At 45.4% G+C, this 27983-nt stretch overlaps 4 protein-coding genes and 1 long non-coding RNA gene across 33 annotated transcripts in view; 2 read left to right on the forward strand and 3 right to left on the reverse strand.

The window, feature by feature from the left end:
- Positions 1-264: 264 nt before the first annotated feature.
- On the reverse strand, positions 265-5832 carry LOC120825065 (uncharacterized). Its single transcript, XM_040186412.2, has 8 exons — positions 5474-5832; positions 4596-4930; positions 4330-4440; positions 3592-3711; positions 2951-3272; positions 2792-2851; positions 2388-2716; positions 265-2251 (listed from the first exon to the last, which is right to left on the reverse strand). Exons 2-8 carry the CDS (start codon positions 4926-4928, stop codon positions 686-688), a joined length of 2841 nt encoding a protein of 946 aa, XP_040042346.2. The 5' UTR covers positions 4929-4930; positions 5474-5832; the 3' UTR covers positions 265-685.
- Positions 5833-5979: 147 nt separating this feature from the next.
- On the forward strand, positions 5980-7947 carry LOC144383226 (uncharacterized). Its single transcript, XR_013450606.1, has 2 exons — positions 5980-7635; positions 7742-7947. It is a non-coding gene; the product is annotated as an uncharacterized LOC144383226 (long non-coding RNA).
- A 2766-nt stretch (positions 7948-10713) lies between these two features.
- On the forward strand, positions 10714-14784 carry hmox1b (heme oxygenase 1b). 2 transcript variants are annotated; one of them, XM_040186421.2, is made up of 7 exons: positions 10714-10972; positions 12162-12307; positions 12429-12488; positions 13265-13376; positions 13493-13708; positions 13835-14107; positions 14196-14784. In XM_040186421.2, exons 1-7 carry the CDS (start codon positions 10940-10942, stop codon positions 14376-14378), a joined length of 1023 nt encoding a protein of 340 aa, XP_040042355.2. In that variant the 5' UTR covers positions 10714-10939; the 3' UTR covers positions 14379-14784. The 2 variants fall into 2 exon arrangements, with proteins under 2 accessions (XP_040042355.2, XP_077936356.1); XM_078080230.1 differs by having other exon boundaries at positions 10736-11268.
- On the reverse strand, positions 14780-18814 carry rnf11a (ring finger protein 11a). Its single transcript, XM_040186434.2, has 3 exons — positions 17366-18814; positions 16627-16799; positions 14780-16375 (listed from the first exon to the last, which is right to left on the reverse strand). The coding sequence occupies exons 1-3, from the start codon at positions 17462-17464 to the stop codon at positions 16204-16206; spliced, it is 444 nt and encodes a 147-aa protein (XP_040042368.1). The 5' UTR covers positions 17465-18814; the 3' UTR covers positions 14780-16203.
- Positions 18815-20132: 1318 nt separating this feature from the next.
- The window catches only part of LOC120825067 (nuclear factor 1 X-type), a 98393-nt gene continuing 90542 nt past the window's right edge, over positions 20133-27983 (reverse strand). For 21 of the 28 annotated variants that reach the window (XM_078080226.1, XM_078080216.1, XM_078080208.1 and 18 more), the window contains 2 exons: positions 27580-27668; positions 20133-24718 (listed from right to left, as the gene is read on the reverse strand). In XM_078080226.1, coding sequence (XP_077936352.1) covers positions 27600-27668 — 69 coding nt within the window. In that variant the 3' untranslated portion in view covers positions 20133-24718; positions 27580-27599. The remainder of the gene's footprint in view (positions 24719-27579; positions 27669-27983) is intronic. The other 7 variants (XM_078080217.1, XM_078080225.1, XM_040186415.2 and 4 more) reach the window with 1 other exon arrangement.

Raw genomic sequence — 27983 nt, forward strand, 5'->3', positions numbered from 1 at the left:
CGATGCTGCGTGAGCCTTCTTTCCCCCTTTTGATGCAGGAGGCCGAGGAGGGTGACGGCGGTCAGCCTGGGACGTAGAGATAACGTTGTAGCCTCCAGTGAGCCAATTTTTCAGTCACTGGCAGAAATATCAGCAGCTCGACTCGAATCAGTCTCGCGCACACTAAAAACTGCTGGTCCCATGTGAAGAGCTCGAGTGTTCCAAAAGGGAGGTGCAGTTATTTAAAAGTAGAGGTTTAGTTAATGCAAGAAAAACGCAATGACATTTATTTATTTTTTTAAGTTAAATTGTATTATATTTGCATCACTTAAGACAAAGACACATAATCATTGTATGTTTTGTAAAATATAAGTAAAAGAAGCACAGTATTGGAGGAGCTGCTGAATGTATATGTCCAATACAGATGTTTAAATGACAGATCAAGTTTGAAAAGAATTGCATTACAGCATGGATTTTACAACATCTAATATACGAGACAAATGTTATTCGTTAACAAATGAGCCAAGTTTAGCAAGTTAATTTAGTGAAATCAAAATATGGCTAGAACAAATTCTCGTGTTAGTAAAAAATAATTCTCATTAATTTTCTGTTGAAATGAAACTTAACAAAATAATTGAATAGAAACAAGGAAACACATTTTGTCAACATTTGTTAAACACTTTAAATACATGACGTATTCAGCTGTTCATTCAGTCTTCAATACTTTTTCTCCTTTTTTTAACAGAGAGTCTATGCTGTCGTTCGCCGTTCTCTCCACATTTCTTGCCGCTTCATCCGTCTTTTCTAACGTGCTTCCCTTTCTGAATTTCCGTCTGCCCACTTCGGTTACCACAGACCCAGCAGCTGCCCCGACAGCTCCGCCGATCACCCCTGCCAGCACCACGCCGAGCACCAGACCCAGCAGTGCGCCCCCTATAACTACCATTGGCACCTGTTTAGCAGTAGTCACGATTTTCTCCCACGCCGGGCTCTCCGCCACCCTTTTGGCCCCTGCTCTGGCTCCGGAGCCCACTTTCCCCCACACTGGACTCTCTGCCACCTTCTTTGCACCGGCACTGATCCCGGCTCCAACTCGCACGGAGCTTTCAGCCATCAGCTTAGCTCCACTTTTGGCCTGGGAGCCCACTTTTCCCCACACGGGACTCTGCGCCAAATTCTTCGCCCCGGCTCCGATGCCGGCGCCGACGCGCATGGACCTGTCCGCCACTACTGTGGCACCCGAGCCGACTTTGCCCCACATCGGACTAGCGGCTACTGACTTTGCTCCAGATCCCACCCAAGCTGAGCCGTCCACCACTACCTTGGGAACTCTACCTCCTACTAGTTTGGACACATGTCCGGCACCAGCTCCCACTTTCCCCCAAACAGGACTATCGAGCAGCTTCTGGTGGACGTTTTGTGCTCCGCTGCCCACTTTCCCCCACACACCACTACCCTTCACCTTCTTTGCTCCCTCGCCGGCCCACTCGGAGCTATCCGCCAACAGTTTGGGAAGCATCTTTGCGGTTGTCTGCATTTTCTCCATAACGGAGCTCAGAAGTGAAGGGGACATGGTGGAACGCGTAATGGGAGGGAGGCTCTCGATATGCATCGTCCTCATGCTCATCTCCGCCTCATCCCTTGTTTGCTCAATATCCTCCTCTCTCACTTCCTCTTCTGCCTCAGCCACTGGCTGCATGAAGGGATATTGCCCTCGCCTCTCGGAGCCGATCGGCCGGTCTTGCTCTGGTCTCTCGCCCAGTCTCTCCCTTGCTATCTCTAGCTGTCTCTGCCTCAGTATATTCTCCGCCTCATGAAAAGCAGGGTGGGAGTAGCACCCTCCTCCAGCTTCCTTCACCATCTGCTCAACTTTCTCCAGCAGCTCTTCCACGTTCCTTCGCTTCCCCCCGTCCCCTCCTTGCTCCATTACGTGGAACCTGTCTCGGCATTTCTCCACGATCTTTAACAAATCCCCCCGCTGACTAGCGATGTACGCCTCCACGCCGTCTTTCCCCACCTTCTCGCTCTCCCTCAGTTTATCTGCATAAGTGAAGAGCGGGAGAGTGTGCCTCTGCACCGCGTCGGGGCCGAAGACGGTCTCGAGGGCCTTGAGGGAGCCCAGCTCGGTCTTTGCAGGCTGATCCAAGGGGACGCACAGGAGGAAGGCGTGTGGACCAGGACTGGACAACGCCACACAGGACGAGATCTGAGCTCGCACCTCTTCTGGAGTTTGCTCTGAATTGAACCAGTCTGGCGTATCCACCACCGCCACCTGCAGGAGGGAGAGAGGACAGTTCATCTCTGGAAACTAGACTGTTTTATGGCACAAAACATGCAGCGTGTCAAAGATGCTGGCAGTTGCATGTGGAATGAAAGGAAAATGAAGACAGAGCACCTTCATCACGTACCTGTCTTCCGTTGACCAGCGCTTTCTTTTTCTCACAGGCCTGAGTGATGGCTGTGAGGCTGTCGGGGCAGGACTCAAACTCCTTCCGCCCCAGTATGTTGTTGCCAGCTGCACTTTTCCCAGCTCCCGATCGCCCGAGCAGCACCAGACGCAGCTCCGTGGGGGATGAAGGCGAGGTTGATGCGAGGAATGGCAAAGGAGGGACGGGTGAGGGGAGCGAGACCGGAGAGGTGGTGGAGGTCGGCGAGGAGGAAAAGGCGAGCGAATGAGGAGAGGAGATAGGAGACGCCTCGGGAGATCGCTCTTCAACACTGTTTATTCTCTGGTGAACTGAAAACAATCAATTAGTTTAATGTGCAAAAATTCTTTGGGTGCACTTTTGCGTGACATAATTCTGCGACTTACAAGTCGTGACCAGTTTTGGGGTCGACTTAACCTCAGACATTTGAGAGAGTATAGCGCCATCTGCAGATGAAAAACAGTAAATATAACTCCAGTTTTGTGCTCACGTTCATTTTTTTTATCTTGATTTAGAACAACACTGGGTGCAAAGATGGTATTGACCTGTGTTTAGTCTGAAACTGGGCGTACTGATGGCCCGCCTGTCATTGTGCGGCTCTAAAGGTGACTGTTGTTGTGGCGCTGGAGCTGAGTGGAGCCCGTTAGATCTTTGACTCACGGCCACACTGTCGGTGGTGTCCTCCAGACTCCTCAGTGTTTCTGGCTTTGGGAAATGCGCTGAAGCAGCAGCTTCTTTTCTCTCCTCCTTTTGAGCTCTATAACTTTCCAGAAGTTCTCGCTTTCTGTCTTTAACCCGTTGTTCCAGCTCTCTCTCATGGACTGTTTTCATATAGAAAACACCATTTTTCGACACCATATCATCCACCTGATAATTTAAATTAAAAAAAACAATGCATTAAAAGGCATGTCCCCCATCCTTACATTTATCCTCACACATATGGCCATGTTTTATAATTACTAACTAATCTCAAATGAATGAAAATGAAATGAAGAACACTCTTCCGTCTGTTAAATTTACAATGTATTCATCCTAATTATTGAAACTAGTCCAAAATACGGCTCTGTCTGACTGTTGGGTGTGAAATAGGGCGTTGCCGGGAAAACATGAGCGCTCACGCAAAAACAAAACCGAGCTCTGCTATGTGTAGTGCGTTATAAAAGTAGAACGCTTTTCACCGTCTCACCTTTCCGAGCAGCTCGCAGACCTGCTTGTTCTGTCTCTGGCGATTATTGAAGACATGGTACCTCCCACCGCAGCGCTCAACCACCTGCCTCAGGCCCTGGTGTTCTTTTTGCAGGTATTCCTGAGCAAAACATGTTGGATAGCGACGTGTTACCTCCCGCTCCTGTTAATATGAAACCGTCTCTATCGTGCATATTGGACCCGATGACCGGTTGGAAACGAGCGCATAAGATGTCTGATAGAAAGTACACACCAAATGACATCAGACAAACTGCGCTTATTCCTGTCTGTCCGTGTACAATATTTTAACTCTTAAACCCAAAAAGCAAAGCTGAAGAGTGGAGTAAACATAAAAAAACATTTACAGTAAAAAAGTGCTTAACAAACTGGTTAAGATAGTCGGCTCCATCATCGGTAAAACTGGGAAAGGTGGTGGAGAGAAGACTTATTCTCCACATTGGAGAACCCGGATAATCCCTCCACCGCCCACTGCAGCAAGACTTTATATCATATCAATTCTGGCCAAATCACAACGATGAACACAGTTAAACGGTTTGTTTGGTTAGATATTTGCACCATTTATTTGTTAGTTAATTAAATGTAACGCTTTTATATTTTCTCTTATATATTGTGCATTTTAATATTTCACCTTGCAGGGTAAATAAAGTGATTATCTATCCGTATATCTACCTTAAAATGCATATTTCAGCACACTATAGAAAGAGTATACAAGTAATACCTCCACGGTTTTTCCCATCAAGTAGTCCCCACAGGTCAACAGGACTATCGTGTGGGACAGGGCATCCTCCCCAAACACGTCCTCCAGCTCTGCCGGAACAAGACTGTCCATCTGAGAAAGACAAAGACCACTAATGTTAGGACCACCAATCGTTCATTGTCCTTTAGTCTTTCATATTAGGAGACAGTTATCAAACACTGGTCTTTTAAAACAACCTAAATGATACCGTGAAGGAAATGACAAGTGGAAAGGCAAACGGAGTCCACCTCTGTGAATTGGTTAACAGGCACCAGCAGAAGAATGGCGTGTGGGCCGGGTGCAACCAGCGTCATCACTCGCTGCGTCTCCTTCCTCACGCCCTCCTCCATCTTGCCGCCGCTCCAGTACCATCTCGGCGCCTCCACCACCGTCACGCTCCTGCCCTCGGTAATGCCCGTTCGCAGCTGGCAGCTCCTGGAGGCATCGTGGGAGGCCGGGGACAGCTGGCCCAGGATGTTGTCGGCCGAGGACGTCTTCCCACACCCGATGTTCCCCAGGAGGACAAGTCTCAGCTCCGGGGACGAGGACCCGTAGTTCCTCCCTGTGAAGAGTTCACTCATAGCTGGAAGGAGAGGAACAAGGGGGGGAGAAGGGAGGGGTGACATGTTGCACTACCAAAGAATGAAAGGTTGCATTAGGGGCAAATGTTTGACTTGTAAAAGATGGAAACACATGCAAATATAACTGCAAAAATAGAATTTGCCGGCAGGAAGGAGAAATATCTGGGTTCCTGAATGAAGTTCTCATTTTATTTAAGCCCTTGCTGCTTCACCAACTGCATCTCTTTTCAGCTTCACCACACCTTGAAAGTCCTGTCCAACGACATTCTACCAGGAAATGTATAAAACCAGTCCAAGGTTTGGACAAAAAACGTGTTTGAGAAAGCAAACTTTTGACAGGTACTGTGTGGATGGACTATGCACTAAACATATCCGCCTACAAATACACACAAACGTATAAAAAGAAGTAATGGACATGCAACATTGTAAAATCACATGAAACGCAAACTTAATCTACAATTTGCTGTGTTAGATAAACTCCCACATTAGTACAACCTGGTTCAGTAAACAGCTGCATCGTTCAAACAATAAAGAAGCATACTTACCGATAGTGTTGGGATCAGGAGACGTCTTCTTGCGTGCGGTTTATTCAGTTTTTCGCCGAATGATTTCGCTTCTCCAGACAACTCAACCTGAACCGTACATGTCGACGACTAACAGCTGCCTACGCAGGTGAAACTTGCCGTCTAAGGGAGGAACCCGTCTCACCACTCCAAAATGTGGACGCGAGCCCACAGGAACGCACTCAGAAGTACATGGTTTTTTTTTCTCCGTGTGCAACAGGTTTCTTTTGTCCGCGGGCTGCCGAGCATTCCAAGAGGAGGCGGAGGAGATCCATCCAAGCCAGCATGAATCATTCTGCCTCACTCTTTATCCACCACACCCCACGAGCTGTCGAATGAACATGAACTTCACCGCTTGAGCCGTTCGGTTAATGACAGGTTCCTTCAGGGCGAGTTGGCGATGTAAAGTCGGAATAAATCAGGGAGGAACTCGACTTTGCTGCATCCTACGCACGGGATGGAGACGGTTCCACCAACACGGAGTGTTTGGTAACCTGGAAGCCCATTGAAATATTGAGTTGAGGTCACCATGACCGATGAACGCCAACATCTTAAATCAGTTCAACCTCGAGTGCAATAAAAAGTCTGGTCTGGAATTTCAGGTGTGGAAATATTACAGCAATTAAAGAGGGGTAATATTATTCATAGTATACTGGTTATAAAATATGGTCAATTCATGAGTCCATTGGCCTCATTGGAGGTTGGAACAAACTTATCCCATAAATTGTGACCAACATTTGACATCAGATATAAAATATGGTTCCAATAGAATAGTATGGTAGTTTCTTCTAGTTCAGTTTGGAAATACCGAAGATACTTTAGACTGCGCTAAAATGTGGACGTCCCTGTCCTCCCTGTTTGTTATGAGGGTGGAGTGAGTTGGTGCAAGTGTCCGCAGAACGTTTACAGTTCGGTGAAGTTGGCAAGATATTCACAGATTCGGGCTACCTGGTTTAATAGCTGGTCAGCGAGAGGTTGTTAAACTCTGTGTGACCGTAGACCTTCACCAACAAAGTCATAAATTCGACTTTTAATCTCATAATTTTGACTTTCTAACCCTTTTCTTTGTGGCGGAAATGGGCTTCCATACAAAATAAATCAAATTTAAAAGGGAGATAAAATACGTTCCGGGTGCTATTCATTCCGTAGTTATCGTGATTTAGTGATTTATTGGACCAGTGTTGCCAATTTCTCAATGAGGAAAGACGCTGCAGAATCAGAGGCATTGTGCATGCGCGCGTTGATTTCAGTCTGGACGCGACGTGCGTCTCCTCTGTGCTCCGACTGCAGCTGGACTGCTGCGAGCCGCCAGGTTTCTGCTTCAGTCACGTCAAACACCACAAAAGTCTCCAATAAAACCAGATAAGGTCGCTGGTCGCTTTTGACAAGAAGTCGTCAAGAGGTTTTGGAATGTCAATGTACCAAACAACGAAGGATCCTGCGCATGCGCATATCTTAAGTCATAATATTGACTTTCTAACCCTTCTTTTATGGTGGAAATGGGCTTCCGTAAGAGTGCGTGTGAAAAGCAGGGCCTCATAGTTCAGGGATTGCTGCAGGGCGCCATCTCCTGGAAGGTCAGTCGCTTCAGTTCTGTGCTTCGGTGTCGCCACAGTGGACAGAAATAAAGCAGCGCCGTGTCCTTTTTGGTCGATATGTAACAGCTTAAACATCTAAAATGAGTCAGTCATTTGATTTCAGTTAGTTTTAACTTAACAATAATTTCCTTACACTACTTACTTTATTCTTGTTTATTATGATTGCACAGATATGAACTTGAGGTCATATTTATTTTAGTAGCCTATATCAGGGCCTAAAGATACAGTTGCATCACTTGAAACTAACTTATTGATTGGTAGTTTCTGTAAGTTTTACATTCTAGTGTAACATTTCTCCACTGTAAGGAGAAAGAAAATCTTCATTTTGAAGATGTACTCCGTCAGTAATAAGCAGCATAATTCAATCTTTACACACCCACTTTAATTAAACAACAAATATCTTCTGTATCATTTCTATAGTGAAAACAAATATTCTTGTACAATAAAACAGATTAAAGACGCATCTTCCAAACTAACTCATAACGTCCACCATAATGTGCAGTGAGGAGGCCACTGGGTCATCAACACTCACAACCCGGGCATCAGGTAGGAAATGTTTTCCATAGTGGAGCGCTTTAAAAAAATAAAATAAAATTGTATTAAATCTGTGAAGGGGAGAGAGTGTGATGTGTGTTCTGCACTCTCTCACCAGCGTGTGGCGAGTGCAGCTCCTCAGCTCTGGTACCTGCTCGGTGAGGCCGATGAGAGGAGCCACGGCACACAGCAGGGAGTCCAGCAGCAGAGACGCGCTGCTCGACGCGCTCACCGCTTTCTGCAGAAAGAGGCCGAGAGATGGTGATTAATCATGTAAGGTGTGAAAGGAACAAATGTTGCAGTGATGGTGAGGAACCGCAAATAGAACATCCTCTTTAGCTTAATCTCAATCCTGATTTATCTGTATGACAGGTAATAATGTAGGTTAGATGACTCGTAAATCACTGAGGCAAAATGCAGGCATTGTAGAGATTAATTAGTTTAAAACAACACCAGTCAGGAATGATTCATACAGAAAATGATGTTTAAATAGAATTACGTCTTCAGGGATGTCTTCCGCCCACAACGCGTCAGTTTGCAGTTTACTGTCATTCAAGGCAATCATAAACTTCCTTAATCTGTCAACTGCTGCAACGAGGGCAAACACAAGTGCGGTAATAGTTTTCGCTTCCCTGGGGATAATCATGCAAAAGGGTTACATAACTGAAAAAGGTTTAGGAACACACATTTGTCTCCTGAAGATGGTGTCCAATCAGGGACAAGGATTCTCCCAAGAGGTGGAGGTGAGCTGCAGCACAGACGGGATCCCCGTCACAGCAGCCAGGACTGAGAGCGTCCCGGTCTGAACAGGTGGCTCGGCACAGAGAGCTGATGGGGGCGCAGGTGTCGGCGCTCGTCCCCCCAGAGCTCGCTGCACAAGCATCTGCTGTCAGTGAACCAGGAACGGGTATGAATGGGCAAGGCCTGCGGGGCACTGGGGTGCTGGGGGGGGTGATGAAGGTCTCGCCTCCAGCACAGTCAGCCAGGTCATGCTGGTCATCAGAGTACACCCAGTACTCAGTTATGGGTCTCAGACTCACCTGGGAGGAAGAAAAAAAAAAAAAAAAAGTATAAAAACAAGACATAAAATGAGCGACGTTAAGGATTAAGGACGTTAACTACCCGCTCAATGTGGAGCTCTGCTGTGCAACAGGAAAGCAGCAACTTGTCTTGAATATCCTGGAAGGGACCGTTTAATTATGAGTATCACAAGGATGAAATTACAGACAAATTTAACTTAACAGGGTTAAATAGATCAAATCTCATCTGTTCTCTCACCTCATCTCCTCTTCTTTCTTCCCATTGGCCTTGTGGCAAACAGATTGGATAAGCAGGGGGGAGGCCAGAGGATTCCATATTATCTGCATTATAGGTCACATATTCATACACAACAACAACATATCTTCATCATATGGAGTTCCCTTCCTGCATTTTTGCATCGTGTTTATAACATCGGTCATGTTTTTTTCAGCGAAGACTGTATTGGAGCCATGACGAATTTGTGAGTTCATAAACAAAAACACTTTCAGGTACATCTACACAGTGGAGGCATGGTACCTGGGAAGCACCTTACCAGAGGTGTTCATATCCCTGTGGCTGAGCAGGCCTTCCGCTCCCTGCAACAACGGTGAATATTAAGCAATCACACGCATGGAATTCAGATCGCATCATCCAAAAAGAACAAAAGCGCCACGGCCAAGTATGGTCCCGCTTCAAACAGACCTCTGATGATGCAACATAACATATTGATGCCAAAGTATTAATAATCAGAAGGGGATTTCAAAATACAGCACGTGTGTTACTTGTCATATCTCCAAACTGTTACTCTGCTGCAGGTGAAACATCATTTAAAAACCTGAATTTCCCTAAACTATCACCAACTACCAGTGCAGGCCGATGTGCGATCTCTGGGTGCTACATTCCTCAAAATCCAGATGCGGCTCCTCCACATCCATCTTTGAAGTTGTTCCTCTGGCTCTTTGGCGGTCTCCACTCGGTGGGCCTGCTTCTCTGCACACAGGATGAGACGGAGCGATATTAAAGTATGAGTCCCATTTATGATGCAAAGTAAGGATCAAGTTTATCGGACAGAATTAACTCAGTATAGATTGTGATTATTTAATCTGTCCACTTGACCATGAACAGGGTTCTTGCACCATTTCAAAAGTAAAATGTAATGCTTTTAAGACCTGTTTAAGACCTCAACAAATATAATTTAAGACCCAAAAATGTCACAATTTCTTTGGAATACGCAATTTATTGCCTCCTACAATGGAAATCAAAACGTTTTTAGGAGACAGTATAATAACTGACAATAACCCTTCCAACACTGTTTGGCCAATATAGATGTAAACAATCAAAGTAATTCCTTTGTGATGCAGAACAGAGCCAACATAACATACATAAATTTGGATTACACTAAACAACACAATGCATTGCGAATCGGGGAACATGGCAGCAAAGACGCCACGTATGTCATCATTAGATTTAAATGAATTGTGCCTCGTCACAGTATGGAGAACCCACAGTACCTCTGCCTTTTGGGTGTCTGGTGTTGAAATGAAACTTGTTACAGCCGACTGAGAGGTGGCGTGTGAACTTGTAACGTCGTTAGGTCGTGCTGCAAACAATGCAGGGATTAACCTGGCCCCGCTATGGCTAGCTGCTGCAACGTATCGCTGGTGCTTTCCTCCTTTCATGTGCGACTCGACGGCTTTGAGCCCCATGGTCCCTAATGAAAAGGTATTTTTGCATAGTTTACACATTGCCTCATTGTTGTTTTCAACCGGCGCCAACCACCTCCTAAATGCATCATCTTCCATCCACTTGTCGTTAAATTTGCACTTCCCCATCTTCTTTGCATTTTCAACCTCACATCGACAACCGCGTAATGGCGACACGCAGCCTGACGTCAGCGTCTGTAGCCGACGTACCGTAAACAGCTATTAAATTGCGGAGACTCATTTCGCACAATACTAAATTAATCAACTATTAGATGTTTTACGATGCGCCACTGTGCTTTCTTGTCGCCATTAAGCGCACCGGCAAAAAAAAGTAATACAGCAACTTAACGTGAAAGACCTTAATTACCCGAATTTTCATTTAAGAATTAAGGACCCGCGGGAACCCTGATGAAGGAAGATCAGCAGTTACAGCACACTATGTTCTGCTAGATGTTAGAGCGTGCTAGAACGAACTAGTGTACAAGAGGAGGAGTCATTGACCTGAACTTGAACACACGACCAGGGAAATACTTACTAAGCTAAATGGACGGAGTTAGCTTAGTTATTCTACCATCTGAAGGGTTTGGTACCGTATGCAAAAACAAGCAATAACGACGGTTAACAAGGTAACGCGATGTCGGCAATTTAATTGGATCCGAGCCAGCTGGTTGAGTTAGTTAGTTTTACCTGGTTAGCATTACAACTAAAAAGTGTCGGTTGCAATTTGAAATGACAAGTAACGTGTCGTAGTGAAGTGTCACTTTATTACAAATGACAGAGTCCGTCGTTGACGTTTCCAGGACATTGAACACTAACGTTGATTTAGGAAACCGGTCGCGCGGGGCACTTCTGGTGTGGACTAAAGAACCAGCAAGCACGTGGCTGACAACCGCACGCAGGCACCACGCGGTCCTCCGCCTCGGTGAGGTCGCACGTCTCAAGCACAAGCGGCCGGCGGGTGAAGTGCCGACTCACGGTTAGCGTCGGCCCGTCTCCCCGCTGACTCACAGTTAGCGTCGGCCCGTCTCCCCGCTGACTCACGCTAAGGTCCGGAGTGAGGGAGCTTATCTGGTCGAATGGATGACTTATTAGTAGATCACGCTGCAGCTGGCTGAACAGAGGGCATCAGTCTGCAGTTATTTAGCCAATCCTCTCGACAATTGTGTTTTTTTCTTTTGTATACGTTTCTTCTCACTAATTCCCCTTTTGCTCCTTTATAGAAATGTTCTATAGGAATTTCTACACATTTGCATCAATTCACTTCAAATGAAATGTTTCATGCCAGCCTTTACTCAATGGTCGTAACAGCTGTGATATTTAAAACATGTTTTGATATACATATGGTTAAAACCATGCCGGCAGCATGTTTTGCGGCATATTTCACATCTGATCTCACTATCGCTTCCTTATTCCCACGTGACCGTCGCTGAACTTATCAGTGATCCGGTTAAGTGGTTAAACTTGTTCATGTTTCAGATGAACTGAAAAACTGTTGGTGTCTCTAGAGAATCATGTGATTGTTGTTGTTTTTCACTGGAACATTAGTCCTAGTTTCAACACTTCCTGTCTCCGGTTTTAGAAACTCACACGGTCATATTTAGAGTCTCCTCCTCCTCGCGCCTGATCCCGCTTTGTCATGCTTAGCCCCCGGGCCTCCTCCTCCTCCTCTCCTTCCATAGAAAGACCTCCCTGCGCATGTCCCTCCCTCTGAACTTTTCCAAGTTGTCCTCCAAGTTTGCTGCATCACGTTAACTCACAGTCCCTCCCACTGTTGTTGCTGAAGTTGCTGTATCACGTTAAGCTGTGGTTTTGCAGAGTTCCTGTTTTCATTCAGCTACTGGTGGGAGGAGACTAGGGGAAAAGTATAAAAGGGGGGAGAGCCGCCTGCTGCATTGTACTGCGATCCAGCGAGGAGTCAGTGAATCACTGCCTTCACAGAGAGAACTAACAGAGCCTTACTGGTGAGTGAAACACGGCGCTGCTCTCATTCTAACTCCCGTAACCTGTTGATCTTGAATGTGCATGCTGGTGATCACGTATGCAAGATGTGAAAGCATCTCAATATTTCATTTTCTTTCCCAGGTTCACAATGGAGACAGAGAAGGAGAATACGACACAAACAGCAGAGGAGATGACAGACAGGTGAGTGAGCTGCTGTGATTTAAAGAAATGCTAAAACGGGCCGTGATTATCTTTGAAGTGCTCATAGATTATTGTATTGAATCAGTGGTTACATGGATTCGAATAACTGGCTTAGTCGGACTGAAATTGAATAATCCGTTTCATGTAAACACCTTTGTCCGACTATGTGCGGTCCGACTACGATCCGATTAACACCCCTGGATAACTCGATCCGATCCAGTTGATAGTTCGACTATTGCGGCATGTAACCGTGAATTGGATAAGGAACTGGACTTTGCGTCTTTGCACATGCTTGAGATCCCGATGGCATCTTCCCTCCGTCATCAAATCAGCCAATAGCGCCATTCGCATTCGCTGTACACTTATTAACATCATGCAAAGATAGTAGAGGGATGTAAATTCACCTTGCTCTCCGTTCGCCATCTTTCTCGTAATGTTGTTGTTGTTGGTAGTGGTGAAGCGGTCAAGCGCAAATGGCTGTATTACAACTAGTTGTAATGAAAACACTGCCACCTATCGTATCGGATATGACATGCTTTCGGCCAATGATTCGATTTATTCACTGCCATGTATATTGGGATAATAGCACCTCCGCCCGAAAGATAGCATAGTCCGATTAAGCACAAATTCGAATTATACCATCATGTAAACACACTGACAGATAAAGTTGTATCAGCACTAGCAGTAACCAGGTTTATCAGCGGTACATGAAGCATGTGTAGACGCAATGTTCATCCTCTGTGCTTTTGGAGTGACATTTTTTTTTTTTTTTTAAGGGATTTGTCCGAACAAATCAAAAGGGTGACAAAGGAGAGTCACATCCGGGCAGAAAACACAGAGCTGATGCTGAGCTTCCAGAAGGGACAAGTCACCCTGCCGCAGTTCAAGGTAACACAACATTTGAATCCCTTTTCTTTTGTTGTTCTGTTGTTCATAGGTTTTTGTATCAGCTACTGGGATGGCCTTGTCCTGACCCTACCCTTCCTCCTCCTCCTCTTCTTCAGCTCCTCCTGTGCTCGCTATATGAAGTGTACAAGGCCTTGGAGGAGGAGATGGACAGGAACTGCCACCACCCCAGCGTGGCCCCCATTTACTTCCCCGCTGAACTGGCCAGACTGGAGGCTGTCGAAAAAGACCTGGCGTACTTCTACGGCCCGGACTGGAGGGAGAAGGTTGTTGTTCCGGCTGCCACTAAAAGATACTGCCACAGGCTCAGACGGGTATGTTTCGTAGTTTCCGACTACACCACACTGATTATATATATATATATATATATATATATATATAATTAGTTTCTCTACTGTTCAAACTGAAATAACTCTTCGCCCTGCTTTGTTTTTTTTCAGATCGGTAAAGAAAACCCTGAGTTCCTGGTTGCCCACGCTTACACTCGTTACCTAGGAGACCTGTCAGGAGGACAGGTCCTGGGTCGAATCGCCCAGAAGTCCATGGGGCTGAGAAGCAGCGAGGGTCTGTCGTTCTTTGCCTTCCCCGGCGTTTCCAGCCCCAACCGCTTCAAACAGCTGTACCGCAGCCGGATGAACAGCGTGGAGCTCACTGAGGAGGAGAGAAACGGCGTGCTGGAGGAGGCGGTCAGAGCGTTCGAGCTCAACATCCAGGTACACGGCGGTGAAAACCCAACTTAGATGTCCAAACCATGTAAACCAGAATCAGCTGATGGACTTTTTTTTCTTTCTTCTTCTTCAGGTCTTTGAGGATTTGCAGAAGATGCTGCTGAGTGCCCCTAAAAACAAGCTGCAGACTTCCTCCACACCGGTGAAGATGCTCCAGATCCCCGGAGCCATCATCCAATCATCTCCGCTGTTCAGGGCGCTGCTGGGACTTTTTGTGGCTGTGGCCACCGTCGGCATTGGAATCTATGCTTTTTAGAGACGATCACACAGCAGTAAATCAAAGGCGTTTGTCTGCTGCGGTTAGTTTACTGTTAAGAGCCTGTAAAGGATCAAATACTGTAAAATACGTGTTTTGATTTGACTGGGAACCTTATTATCTAGGTTTGCATCAAGGTTGATTTTCTGTCACTGTTTATCACTGTGCATGAAGGTGAGCTAATACTGTAAATACGCTACTTTTTAAATAAAAATATTTTGTAAAAAACCAAAGCGCCTCTTCATTTTTCCTCTTTGTGTGCGTCAGTCCGTCGCCTCGTTGGTTCACTGCTCACGCCGGCCGTGTTCCTGCAGTGTGAACGACACTGCGGCTCATCCGTATAATAGCTCCTGTTTAATTTAATAAAGCTGATGGCTAGACACACAATAAAAGACAATGTGTGAAATCTGGTGTCCTCTTTTATTTTAATAAATCTGCACTCTGGTGGCACACATCATAAATTAAAACCCAAACTGATTGCTAACAGCAGCCAAAGCAAATCCCTTTGCTTCATTTCTGGCCGCAGTCATAGTGATACAAATCAGTACAGTGCTGGTATTTATTTGCCCCAAGAGGACAACTAGAAGAAAAAGTCATGTCAGAGGATTGTACTTCACAGGAATTGGCTTTCCTTAACCGTAAAAGGCCCAGCAGCCTGAGTAAATCACAAAAGTCTTATCACATATGCTGTTCACATCTCTAAAGGCTGAAATAATGCTTTAAAATGGTAAATTCACTGTACTCGTATCATTTCTTAATGTGGTTTTAACACTACTTCACGTTGCATTCGAGACTTTCACAATTCAACACAGTTTGTGTTGTACATCATAAAGCCAGTATCACAGAGTACACGTTCAAAAGCAAATAGTTGAAAGGGGTTTGGTTTGACCAGACCCAGGAGATGATCACGTGCTGTATAAGAAGGCTCACACCACAAAACAAACCCCAACAGCCTGGAACTAGAAAACGAGCGAACTACAGCGAGGTTTACAACCAACGATTCACAATGACACCTCGACATGCCAAACTGAACACGCCGTCTCCTCAGACAACACACACATCACACAATCACCTACACACTCTACAGGCGAGGAGCACCCCGACGTGCACATCTTGTCTTTGTATATATTACTTGCAGTAAACAATTAAAAGGACACACTAAGGACTGCTTTTTGAAAGAAAACACAAACTCAAGTTAAAGCAAAGGAGACGGTTCATAGTGTTGGAAGGCCAAAAGAAAGAAAACAAAAACAGATCCACATCTATGAAATCAGCGTAAGAAGGAACTAAAAGGACCCACAACTGTAGTCAAATAAAATTGCATCTGAATGGAGACCGTTCTATATCATTCAGGGGACCACACAGCATCACTGTTTTTCAGTGTCCTGATCATTGCATATCAGTAAAGAGGCCATTTGTTTTTGTCACATTCAAGGTCACATTGTTCTTTAAAAAGACAAAAAAACTTCACTGGACTGAGACAAATATCCTGCCTTCTCTCCATTGGCAGCACATATTGCACAATAAGTCTAGAAAGGGGATGTAGATCATGGAGACATTAACGTCAAAATATCACAAATTTAAAAAAGACGGTCAGCCGTACAAAAACAACATTACTTTGCAGTAATATTTTGCTACGTGTACAGATTTCTATATTCCTCATCTAGCTTAATTTGGCACATCTTCCTACTGTTAAAGGCAAAGTGTTTCAAAAGCCCTAAAAAGGTGCATATCAGACTAAGCAATGGGGCACCGTTTTCAAACAAAGGTTTTTGGCTAAGAAGGTGCGGTTAGTTTTAGGCACGAGCAGCCGTCGTCGGGCTGCTCAGTTGGTTTCATAAGAGGACAGCAGCGCTGCATCCACCGGCTCCATGCAGGACGGGCAGGTGAAGGAGCGCATCAGCCACGCGTCAATGCAGTCCACGTGGTAGGTGTGGAGACAGGGCAAGAACCGGATGGGGTCGCCGTACTCAAAGTCCATCATGCAGATCACACACCTGGTGGGGAGAGAGAGAGAGAGAGATTGAGTTCATGATCTTTATGTATGGAGGTGAGGTTTGGAAAATCCGCTTAGGTCAAATCACTTATTCAAATCCTGCAGACATTGTGGAGTACAGAATAAGACAAGATCTTATCAGCGAACACAATACCAAAATAAAGCCAGTTCATTGAGTTAGATCAAAAACAACAACAAACAAACAATGGGAAATAACTTTAATGAATAACAGTACACATATCTTTGACCCACTCTTTAACTTTCTTGTCGGAGGGGTCAGTGCCCAGGTCAAAGACGCCTTTGGGGAGGTGATGGATGAGACCAATTCGCTGAGCGATGCGGACCTGCTCCTCCTCGGTCAGCTGGTAAGCGAGGCGACTCTCTCCTGGGGTGGGATGGTACACTTGCACAGGCTGCTCGCGCTCCTGGGGAGGAAGCAACAGAAGACAATCGGCATCATTTGTGAAGAGAGTCTACATCGAGGAAAGACTTTAGCTGCTCCCTTTGAATTACGGCATTACAGCGGAATTCCGAGGCTGATGTTTGTCAGGGTGATCACTTCAGTTTTAGATGTCTAGCAGGATGCTCCTGTGCTTCGAGCAGCAAGGAACAAAATCAAAGCACCGCTCGGTAAACGGGTCTCTGATTGTTAACTTTTAAGATACCTGTGTCAGCATTGTGGAGTAGTATGACTTACTTTGCTTACAATGGTAACTGGAACAAGAATAACCTCAACCGTAAACAAACTTTATCAGATATCGTGGTTAATAACAAAAGACACAAACAATGAGTTGATCTGGGATAATCGTGATTATCATCAAAAGTGAAAAAGCAGCCCGTTCAGAGGCTGAAGTCTGCAGCGTCATCTCAACAAGTGGAAATATGATTCAAGTTTTAAAATACAGAAGTTAACCTTTAACGGAATACAATTACCGAGGTGACATGATGGAAAATCACCGGGGTGTATTTAACTTTAGCCCCACAAGCTCACCTGGTAGGGCGGCGGAGGCTCCCCGGGCAGACTGCCCCCCTCCGACTCGTTCAGTAGAGACAGGTCATCCGCACCTTGAGAAAACAGGCAGTTCCCCATCGAGCCGGGACCACCATGAGACTCCGCTCCGCTGTGAGGGGGGCGACACTTTATCAAGCGTCAGCGGGAGCTGAGCTACTTGGCTAACGTTTTAGCACGTCCTCCTGGCGTTAGCCTCGTTAACTGTTAGCCTAGCCTGTTGTTAGCCTAGCTAGCTGTTAGCCTAGCTAGCTGTTAGCGGATAGTTTGTTGTCATCCCACAAAGAGCTCGAGGGACACACCACAGGAGAAACGAAGTCGCTCTCGTCGGGGAATAAACGCTCAATGATGTAATACACGGTTAGAAGATTGGTGACAAAGAGTTTGACCGTCAGGTTCGAGGCGTTCTTTGGCGTGTCCGGTTGCGTTTTACCTTCTTGTTGTTTACGAAAAACCAGTAAACCGGAACTACGTCACTGGTACGTACACTACTTCCGCCTTCAGCCACACGATGCTCAGGCGCATTCAGAATAAAAATATATATTTATAGGGGAATCATAACATTAACAAGTTTTTAAAAAGTAATTTGGTGTCCAATTGCAACACCAAGAGTAGTTGTTTCGTTCTGTAGCATTTACACAAAATCGTATAGATCACCTTAAAGAAAGAGGAACGGGTTATGTTTTTAATAAAAAGACAGTTTACCTTGAATCAAAAATACATATTTTACCTCTGAATCCACATTGTCGTGTTGTGAGTTGCAGATATCGGCGAAAGAGGGGTCTTCCTTTCCAATACCATATATAGTTTTGCTTTTGGATACACAAAGCAATGTTTTCATGCAGGAATCCAGCAACATAATTCTGTGACATGTCAATAATACAAAGATCAGGGGTGCAAACTTGTAACCTTTCGGCGAAATTCGCCGTTTTTGTTTCAAAATAGGTCATTTGTGTGATTCGTGTTGATCTGCAATAAAAATATTTTTTGGGGGGGGTCCGGTCCGGTCCTCCAAGTAAGACCAAGTCTTTCTAACGTAGTCTAACGTGCTAATGTCAGACAGTTGGCTGTCAGACGCCTCGCAAATCACATCAACCATTTTTGTTGGTTACAATAACGGTGTTATCGGATACAGTGTCTATTTCTCGGGAAAAATCTAAGCGAGAAAACGACGAAAAATGTACCTACCTTACCTTCACATTAAAAAATCCTAAAATAAATAATGGGAAATCAACGCTCTAATATCAATGTAATGTTAGCGAATGAGGGGTGAGAAGCCCCCTCCCTCCCTCTTGCTAATATTTATTCTGTTCGTCCAAAGCGAAATCTATTCTTGAGGTTCCGAACATTTCCAAAGCAATTTGTCTTTGAATGTGAGTAGTCGATCGAGTTATCTTATGTCCCGTCGTTTGAAGCAAACCTTTTAGCTCTGGCATTGGTCTCCCATTATTTATTTATAACGTCACTGGAATGGAAGTCCATTTTCCAGGCTCTTGCACGCCCCCTTCATTGAGGCAGAGGTTAGGTTTGCCTTCCATATGTGCTTTTTCACTTTGTCACCTTTTTCATCCCCGATGAGTTGGCACACCTGAAAGATCATCTAGTCATGTTTGTTTGGTATCTTGGCATCGACCTGTTAGCACACACACCTGACTAGAAAGAGAAAACAAGTGGTGGGTCGAGGATAGCAGGAACAGATAGTAAGGCTGATATACTGTACTTGTTTTGATTAAAAAGAGCAGCTGCAGAGTAAAGCAGTCAGAAAACCTGCAGAACAACCCCTGGATTGTATTAACAGTGGGACTTTGGCTTTCTCTAATATCAATCTCTAAACCTTTGGACACCAGCGCCTCTACCGCCACCACTTCCTCAATCATGTGGAAACCAGACTCAAAGTACTAGTCCTCCACCGCCCACTGAGCAATGTGTATCACCTCGAGGAAAACAACTCCCAGACAACAGTTCTAACACATGAGCCACCAGGAAGAATGCTGCTTGGAAGGTCCTTTTACATAGTGGCCATTCAACCTCCGGCTCCGTCATGTGACTCCAGGCGGCCCAAAAATACTTCATACCACAGAGATGGATGAAACTCTGCGGTTTATTATTTTAGTTTTTTTCAGATGATACAGAAACACTTACAGATACAGAAACTGTGCTTATTTCATCCAATCGGTTGTAAAAAACACAAACTGGCCAAATCCAATTATTTTCCTTTCTTTGTCCTTGTGAATGTGTTTCACCTTTTTGGGGGGATAATAGGATCAAGTCTATGGAGTTTGACTTTTACTTGACCTTATGCCAAGATATCTCGACCGCGGATCCTATTTTAAACTCTCTATTTTAATTTGTTTCCTGAGTTTCCTTTACGTTCTCAACATGTGTGTGATTTTGTGCAATACTGTGGAAAATCCCATTTTTTGCAATTAAATTGAATATATACTGTAAGTATTACATTACTACATTTTTTTTGTATTGTTTATTTCAATGGTAAAATGTTAATTTATAGCAATTTTAAAAGACTTTGATGTTAAGGCTTTATAATCCCTATATGTGAAAGTATAATGTTCACTGTGATTTAGTTGATTTACAACATTTGAATGTTATACGTTAACAATTCTACATAATATATCAGTTTATAATAATGCTGCATTTGTAACATAAACGTTTATACTTGTATCTTATTATTATATAGTCATTACCTTGTATTTGGTCTGTGGAAATAAAGACATGGCACACGGCAAGATGGTACAGTCAAGAACATCCTTTTTTATTCAATCAGGTGCTGCTCTTCTCAAACTGTATTTTTCTTCTTATGGAAAAGAAACTGTAATTAACACATGCATTTCACCTAGAGCTCTGGGGGTGTTCTCACAAAGAAGTGGTGCTGCACTGAGGTGCAAAAGAGCTGGGGGTCAGAGGGCCTAGGGTGCTGCCTATTACACCGATAACCATACACGCACGCCGAAGAAGATAAAGAGAACAAAAAGAACGACAGAACAAAGACACAGAGCAGTCCGGCATGAGGTGGTTCAGAGGAGACTAATGGAGGGACTTCCTCCCATATCGGAGGGACCTGGTTCACGCTGGCCTTTTTAATCGATCTGGTTGTAAGTGGATAATACTGCTTGGCCTGGCGAACAATAATACTTCACTTTATGAGATTGGTTTGAATGGATGTCGATATATCCTGGAAATACAGAAAAGACACCCTCTTTCAGCCTCGTGCAGGACAAGTCCGTTTATAAGGTGCTTGCAGCTTTCATTTACAGTCCAAAGGCGTCCCTTGAAGAGAGCCTAAACGACAGCATACCCCGATAGCAAATATTGAAAGAAATCCAAATTAAAATGAAACCAAAATAAAAAATAGGGGGAATTAAACAACGGCAAAAAATAAATAGCTAAACTCTTATCCTACTCAAAGCAGCCCCTTTCCAACATCCTGGAGCAGTTGGTACCACCCTCTACCCAAACCCCAGTCGTCCTTTTCCTAGCCCACCCAAGGACACCCCCAAAAGCCCGTCAGCGTAATTTGTTCACTTACATTAGCTGTTGAATGGAGAAGCTGAAGAAGATGGGTATGGTAATACAATGTGAAGCGTACAGACAAGAATAACATGTGAGCTAACTGCATTCTGCTCGGACAAAAGTTTTTTCGGCAATAATTTTTTTTTTCTTTTCTTCCCGCCCTCCCACAACAGCGGAGAGGACGGGGGAGAGAGACAGAGGGGGAGAGAGGCAGACACACAGTTACAGACTACCCCAGTGTCTAAGAGAAAACAAGACAGCGGAGACAGAGGGGAAGAAAAAAGCAAGACCTGAACGAGAACAAGTTTTTTTGCCTTTCCAAAAAGGTTTTTTTTTTTTTTTTTTGTCATTCATCAATAAAAAGTAAAGAACTAATTCACACCAGTTTCCTTTTGTACTAGATATATACACATACACATGTGTGTGTATATATATATATATACACACACATACGGCTTTGAAAAGGAAGAGAGGATATAGGGGTGGTACAATGGAGGAGATTCATTTTGAAGGCGGCAGGAAATAAAAAGTCGTCCCTGAGCGCTGACCTCGGGCCCCCTCGCAGCACTCAGGGCCAACCGGTTACCTCCAGTCGGGGGGGGGGGGGGGGGGGTGCGATCTGGATTACAAAATGGAGTCTGTGAACAAAAGGCACTTTTAAGGGACAACCTTTAACTGCTGGGAAACTATACACTACAGCACAAGCACTATAAGAGTAATTTACAGAGGAGGGGGGCTGAACAGGGGAGAGGCTCACCTGTTTTAGAAATACTTTCAATCTCACTTCTTTTTCGGCTTTTCAAGCTTCTATTACCCCTTATGTGGTCTGCTATGTGCGCAGGAAGCCAAACGTCTGACCTGTTACTCTTTCCATTGCACATGGGTGCCAACTCACCCGGGTGGACTTTATCCGGCTCTAGATCCAGAAGCGTGATAGTGGGCATAAAAGAGGTCTGGATGTGTGTTTATGCTCATGTGTGAGATAAAAAATGAGTTGAATTGGGCGGGTCGATTTGTCGTTGTTTGCTGGTGCGTTTTCAGGCAGTCGTCACACGTGTTTCTTGACAGTTTGTTCGTTTTCTCTAAAAGGTTGAACCAAAATGCCTTTTGTGTCACAACCTTAGGGATTAGGAACCTCTCCCCCCACTCTATACAAATAGAAGAAGAATAAAAATAGAGAGGAATAATGCGGTTCCCTAAATGGTCTGTTACTTTTGTTCATTACCATTCATGTACAATAGGTTTGAATGTACTTTATAGTGTTAAAGCACCAAATTTCATCTGATAGAGAATATTTTTCCCCAAAGTTGTGTAGAATTTCTTTTTTTTCTAAAGCCCTCCCACATTTTTTATAAACAATTGATTACACATAAAACATAAAAAAGAGACAAAGGAAATAAAAACAAATACCCCCAACCTACAAAGACTAGGATTTTTCGTCGCCCCTTGGTTTAGAGTCCCGGTGCTTACGGACTTGAAACAAATACATTTTTTTTCTCTTTTCTCTTAGCTTTCTTAAAAATCTCTAACAGACAAACACAATGATCTACCCAATGCATTGCACGTGGCTCAATCGACACATATTTTTCAATAATAATACTTTCCATCAAAAAACAAACACTTTTTTTTTCTTCAAACCTATTGTCAATTCTTTTTGACACGTTCATTTAGTCGTTACGATGCTGCGCTGCGGATGGCCATGGCGTGTGCCGTTTCATTCGTACTGGTAACAGTGAGCAGATATCACTGAAACAGTTGCGTGTGTGTGTGTGTGTGTGTGTGTGTGTGCGCGCGCGAAGGGGGTGCGGTGGAAGTTGGTCAGAAAATAACTAGACTGCCAATCAGCTCATGTAGTAAGAGTTAAAAAGGAGTATATATTGTAAATATATATGTATAAGATCTCTCTCTCTCTCTGTCTTTACAAAAAAACAAAAGGAAAAAGGTTTGCAGTCCTCTATAAAGATCTGTCCTCGGCCGATTGTTTAAACAAGCACCAACGCTATTCAGCATAGCTTTAGCTTATACGTGGGAAGAGAACCTGAAGTGAGTTTATTACTAATTGAATGAAGGGAATACAGAGGCACTGTCATATATTGTTATAGTCTTGATATATGGTTTTAGTAGATAGAGCTAATGTTACTAGAGCGGCTTAGAGCGACATCCAAGCCCCGTTTACTATCCCTGCAAAATAGAACAGCTAGGCAGTCCAGTTATTTTGTGAGGCTGGCTTTTGTCGGATTGTGTCATGGTGAGAATGATAGCGATGGCAAATTTCAATGTCAACATTGACGTAGACAAAAAATATATATGTCAAATTAAAAAAGACAAATCTTAAGTGAATGAAAAACCATTAACAAAGGCAGTCTGGAGAACCAAATATAAAGGATTCCCTTTATTACTTTATGTCAAGTTGTTGGTGGTGTTAGAGTGCATTCTATTTGTGCGTGGTTTGTGTGTGTGTGTGTGTGTGTGTAGTCCTCTGGGGTTAAAGGGATGAAGCAATGCAAGGGCTGCATGTGATGAGCTGTTGTTACTGTGATGTCCATACGCGAGAGATTTTAGAAACTAATGTTACTGATAAGCTGAAATCCGTTTTAACGCTGCAAACTATGGAAAATGAAAGAGTGTTATGACATGCAAGAGAAGTTTAAAACAATCCAAGTGCGACAAAAAACAAATCTGGCCCCAAAAAAAAGAAATAATCACAAAAAAACACCTAAAGCCAATAATAGCCAATAATATGAAGCCGATGATGCGAGTGCATTACTGAAAATGAAATTTGAATAATAAGATGATGAAATGACTGTTGTGCTGTCTGCAAGTGTGCACCTGTGTTTGTGCGTGTGCATGTGTGCGTGTGCTGCATGTTACAGGGCCTAGAATCCACCGTAAGAGCAGCCACAGCCTCGACTCGCTTCTCTAATCGCTCATCGGACCGTCGACGTGCAATACCGCTCATCCTTTATCAAAAATTAATAGTGCATAGGAGGTGTGGGGGGGGACGGCACATGTAGCGTTAGTGTTATGATCGTGTGCCGCGTGTTCACGCCTCGCGGCCATCGCTTACCCCGCAGCAGGACGCCTTGGTACTTCTGACAGGTACACACAGACTAGCCACTTACTGCATGTACGTCACACCGTCGGATGGCGTCACCGTGATTGGCCAATTGGCAAACAAGAAGAGGCGGGGCGCTGAGCTGCAGGCGGGGCGGTGGCGGTCGGATGGGAAATCCACAGACGTGGAGGCGGAACTAATTTGGATGGCGATCTTTTTGAAACTTGCACATCCAACTTCGCCGTTCACCACTACGGTTTGTTTCTTTCGGGATGTGCCGGCCAATGCATGGAGTTTCCATGGAGTTGGAGACAATAAAGCATATATATATATATATAAAAGGAACAATAAATGAATGATTGGTCATTTGTCAGGTTGCGATATTGTGTTTCCTTTCCGATATTGGTGAAGTGTGTGTGTGTGTGTGTGTGTGTGTGTGTGTGTGTGAGGCAGTTCCTCCTCTTCCTCTTCCTTGCATTCCGAGTCTGTCCACTCAATCTCATCGAAGCCTCTTGCACAAAGGGGGGGGTTGAACGTTCAAATGGTGTTAGGGTCCACTTGGGCTGGTGTGGGTCCTTTTTGTATTTCTTTTGTTCTGTAGTAGTACTTTGAATAGTGTTGGCTAGAGAGAAAGACCTTCTAGTGTCAGCATTCTGTTCTTAATCAGCGGTGATGTGTTTGTGTTTCAAATTTCCAATTTTCATGACACAATTTTAGCTCTTGGTTCAGAGGCCTCGTCAGAGGAACCAGGACTGTGGAGAGGAAAAGACAAGAAGAGATTAGGCTTCAAACAGCATCAGCAGATTAACATATTGCCATAAATAAAGGAGGGAGATTTAGGGGGATGCAACCGAGTGTGAAAAGTGTGAGGTATGAACCGCATCTTACACAGCAAAAGTCTTATTTCTACACAAAACAATGTTTATTCCTTCACATTTTATGTATTTATACAATGTTAGAACCCGCACAGTGCTCACATCCAGGAGGCCGTGTAACAAGCCAAGGTGGCCTTCGACCACCAGGTGGCGACCTTCTACCCCCCCCCCCCCCCCGCTGAGCTCAGCTGTCCCACAAAAGTTACCACCTCAACTTCCCCGCTTGCCGTTTTTTAAGAGGGCTGACTCTGGCGTTTCCCTCATTAAAATCACTCGTGTTGTTTTGGAGTTAGAAATAGCGTTAGGGCAGCAGTCTTTTTGTCCCTCAACTGAATGGCTTTCCAGTGAGCGAACGCGGGGACGAGGAGCACTGTCATGCGCTACCAGTTTACATGTCAGCCGATCCTCCTAATACGGCTCTGCTCCGTGGGCCCCAAGTGGTCTCAGGCTACACTGTACAGCCACTCCAGAGATCCGGTTCCTCGGTTTGATAAGAGGGCAGAGGGGAGGCTCTTGGCGCAGGCCGAGCCGCTCTGGCCGCCGCTGACATTCCACAGGGCCTCGGTCCTGGGGGGGAGCGGAGGATCGCCCCACCTTTAACAGCAAACTCTCTGTTGTACCCCCCCATACCCTGCCGCCCATTCTAGCAAATCCGAGGAGGGTTTGCAAACCCCTCCACCGCCTCCCCTTCCTCGACCTCCCGTCTCTCCTCCGCCACCTCTGCCTCCCACCTTCCTACCCATGATTCCTTTGTTTGCAGATAAGTCTGCAGATAAGTCCTCCTCCTCCTGGCTCCGACTTCCCTTAACCCCCTTCTCTTTTCCTCTCCCTCGCTTACTCCCGCTCTCCCAGTGTAATCCTTGGCAGCGGAAAGTGACCCCCCCCAGTCCAAGTTCAACTGCCTATGACATCATGTCTGGTTGCTGCGGGCAACCAGACAGCCGGGACGTGACTGTGGAGCGCAGTGAGCTTCAACTAACTCCCTCTCTCTTTCTTTTTCCCTTCGTTTTCTCTCGGTCCCTCCTACTTTTTCTCCCCCTTCACACGCGTCTCCCTCTCTCCTTCCTGCATGGCCGAGGTCTCACCACCAGAGAGCTCCTCAGACCAGCTTTTCTGTGCGTCTCGCTCTGACAAGCAGTGGGAAGACGCTCTCCCGCCGTCTTGGCTGGTTGGCTTAGCAGGCGGCGAGGCGCGCTGGCAGGGCCGCCGTACGAAGCGCCGCATATGCCAGAGAGCAGCAGGATCGGCAGAGACCTCCGTTACTAACTCTGGCTGGTGCTGTTGCTGACCTACTCGGCTCGTCTAACTGGGAGCAAGTCGATACCACCGCCCAGGTTCTGGCTGTGCGCGCCACACACCCGGAGGAAACGCTCAAAGTGTTGGTTTGATGAGCAGTAGCAGGGTACGATAAGTGGTTTGAGCAGATGTAAGCCGTCCTACAAGCCCTGTTGTTTTTAAGGGGCGGGCGATGGGCAAGAGTTCTGGCACAGGGTTGGAGTGTGCATGCAAGAGTGTGTGCGCGAGCGTACGCGTGCACATTTGGATGGTGTTTGCACGTCCCTTCGGTGCCAGGTCTACATCTATGGGAAAGTGGTGCAGGTGGGGATCTCGAAAATACTAAAGGGAGCAGCAGGAGAGAAAGTGAGGGAGTGCTGCTGATGCAGCAAGGGAAACGGAGGTGGGGGTGGGGGGGGGGTGCGCCGAGCAGCAGAGTTTTGCTGAGGAGGAATGCAGATTGTTTCCATGTGTGGGGAGGACAGGAGATCCGAGTTGGCTGCAGGCAGGTGCGGTTAGCCCCTAATGAGAAAAGTTGTGTTGGTGATGGAGGAGGCCCAAGACACTGCAGCCCAGCGGCGGCGCGCAGCCAAAGCCCGAAACCACAATGTAGTTCACTACCGGCCTCACACGCTGCCCTAATACACACCGTGGGGCCGAGGAGAGATAAATCAACGCTGCTGGAGCCGAAAACCAGCTGACACCGCATGCATTCACTGTGGTGCAGACACTGTAAACCAATACTGAAACTGAAACAATCAGGGCGTCGCGATGGGCGACACGTGTCAATGTAGGGGGGAGAGCGTTGACGATTGATGATTTCTGCAGTCGGTACATTATTAAGATAAATGAATCAAGATATTAAGATAAAAATAAAAGTATTTTTTATTCTTGACCTTGAAAATATTTTGAAAATCTCCATTCAAGGTCCACTTTTTCTCTTTTTCTTTGGCTTTCAACCACAACACACAGCCTTTGCTCTGTTTTGATGGAAGTGAGTCTTTTGACCTGCAAGCGTAACATCTGCTCTTTAAAGCAGCTGCTTAGCGTCCACGTGAACAGATCCATCTCCACACAGTGCTCAGTAAACTGCGTCCCCCGATGGGCAACGTGGTTGACAGCTCTGAAGAATAAGCCTTTGCGTTGGGATTGGCCGGCCCAGAATAAGGCCTGGTTTAGCTTGTGTAGCGAGGAATAATCAAACTAACACCGGTACTATGGGCGGAGCCACAGAGAGCAGCACGTCGCCGAGCCATTGCACGTCGGTATCTTTATGTTTCTATGCAACCTTCACTCTGAATCACATGCTTTGCAAACCTGGAGAGGCCTACAGCAACAGAGCGGAGTCACACTCGCAGTGTGTGATGAGCGACAAAAACAAAAAACAAAAGGGAAACAAAGGACACAGAAACAAGGAGGAGGTTGTGAGAATGACGATTAAATGAGGGAGGTGGGCGGGGTACCTGAGTCTGCTGGGGGATATTCAGAAAGTTGTCCCGTGTTCCGATGCCGACAAACCGGTTGGGAGCTGTGGAGCCTGGCGTGGAGTATGCTATAAACAGAGAGAGACAAGTGTGTACATGCTTTTTACACATACACATACACACCGAGCTCAAAGTAGAGTTTGATGCTCTCATCATCGCTATCTATGTGTTTTAATATCTGCTCAGACTACGACTGGGAATCACTGTCAAAGGGTCTACTGGGAAACGACAGCCGAGGTCAGCGATACTGATGCCCCATTAGTCACGTGGGTCGTTTATTGTCATTTCGTGGGCAGGTTCATTGTTATTACCCTTCACTCAACCGTTGATTCAACAGGGACATGTTGACTTTGTTGTGATTAGCGCTAAAACTTAGAAGCCAT

Source organism: Gasterosteus aculeatus, chromosome 9, assembly GCF_964276395.1.
Source record: "Gasterosteus aculeatus chromosome 9, fGasAcu3.hap1.1, whole genome shotgun sequence".
Classification (NCBI taxonomy): Eukaryota; Metazoa; Chordata; class Actinopteri; order Perciformes; family Gasterosteidae; genus Gasterosteus; species Gasterosteus aculeatus.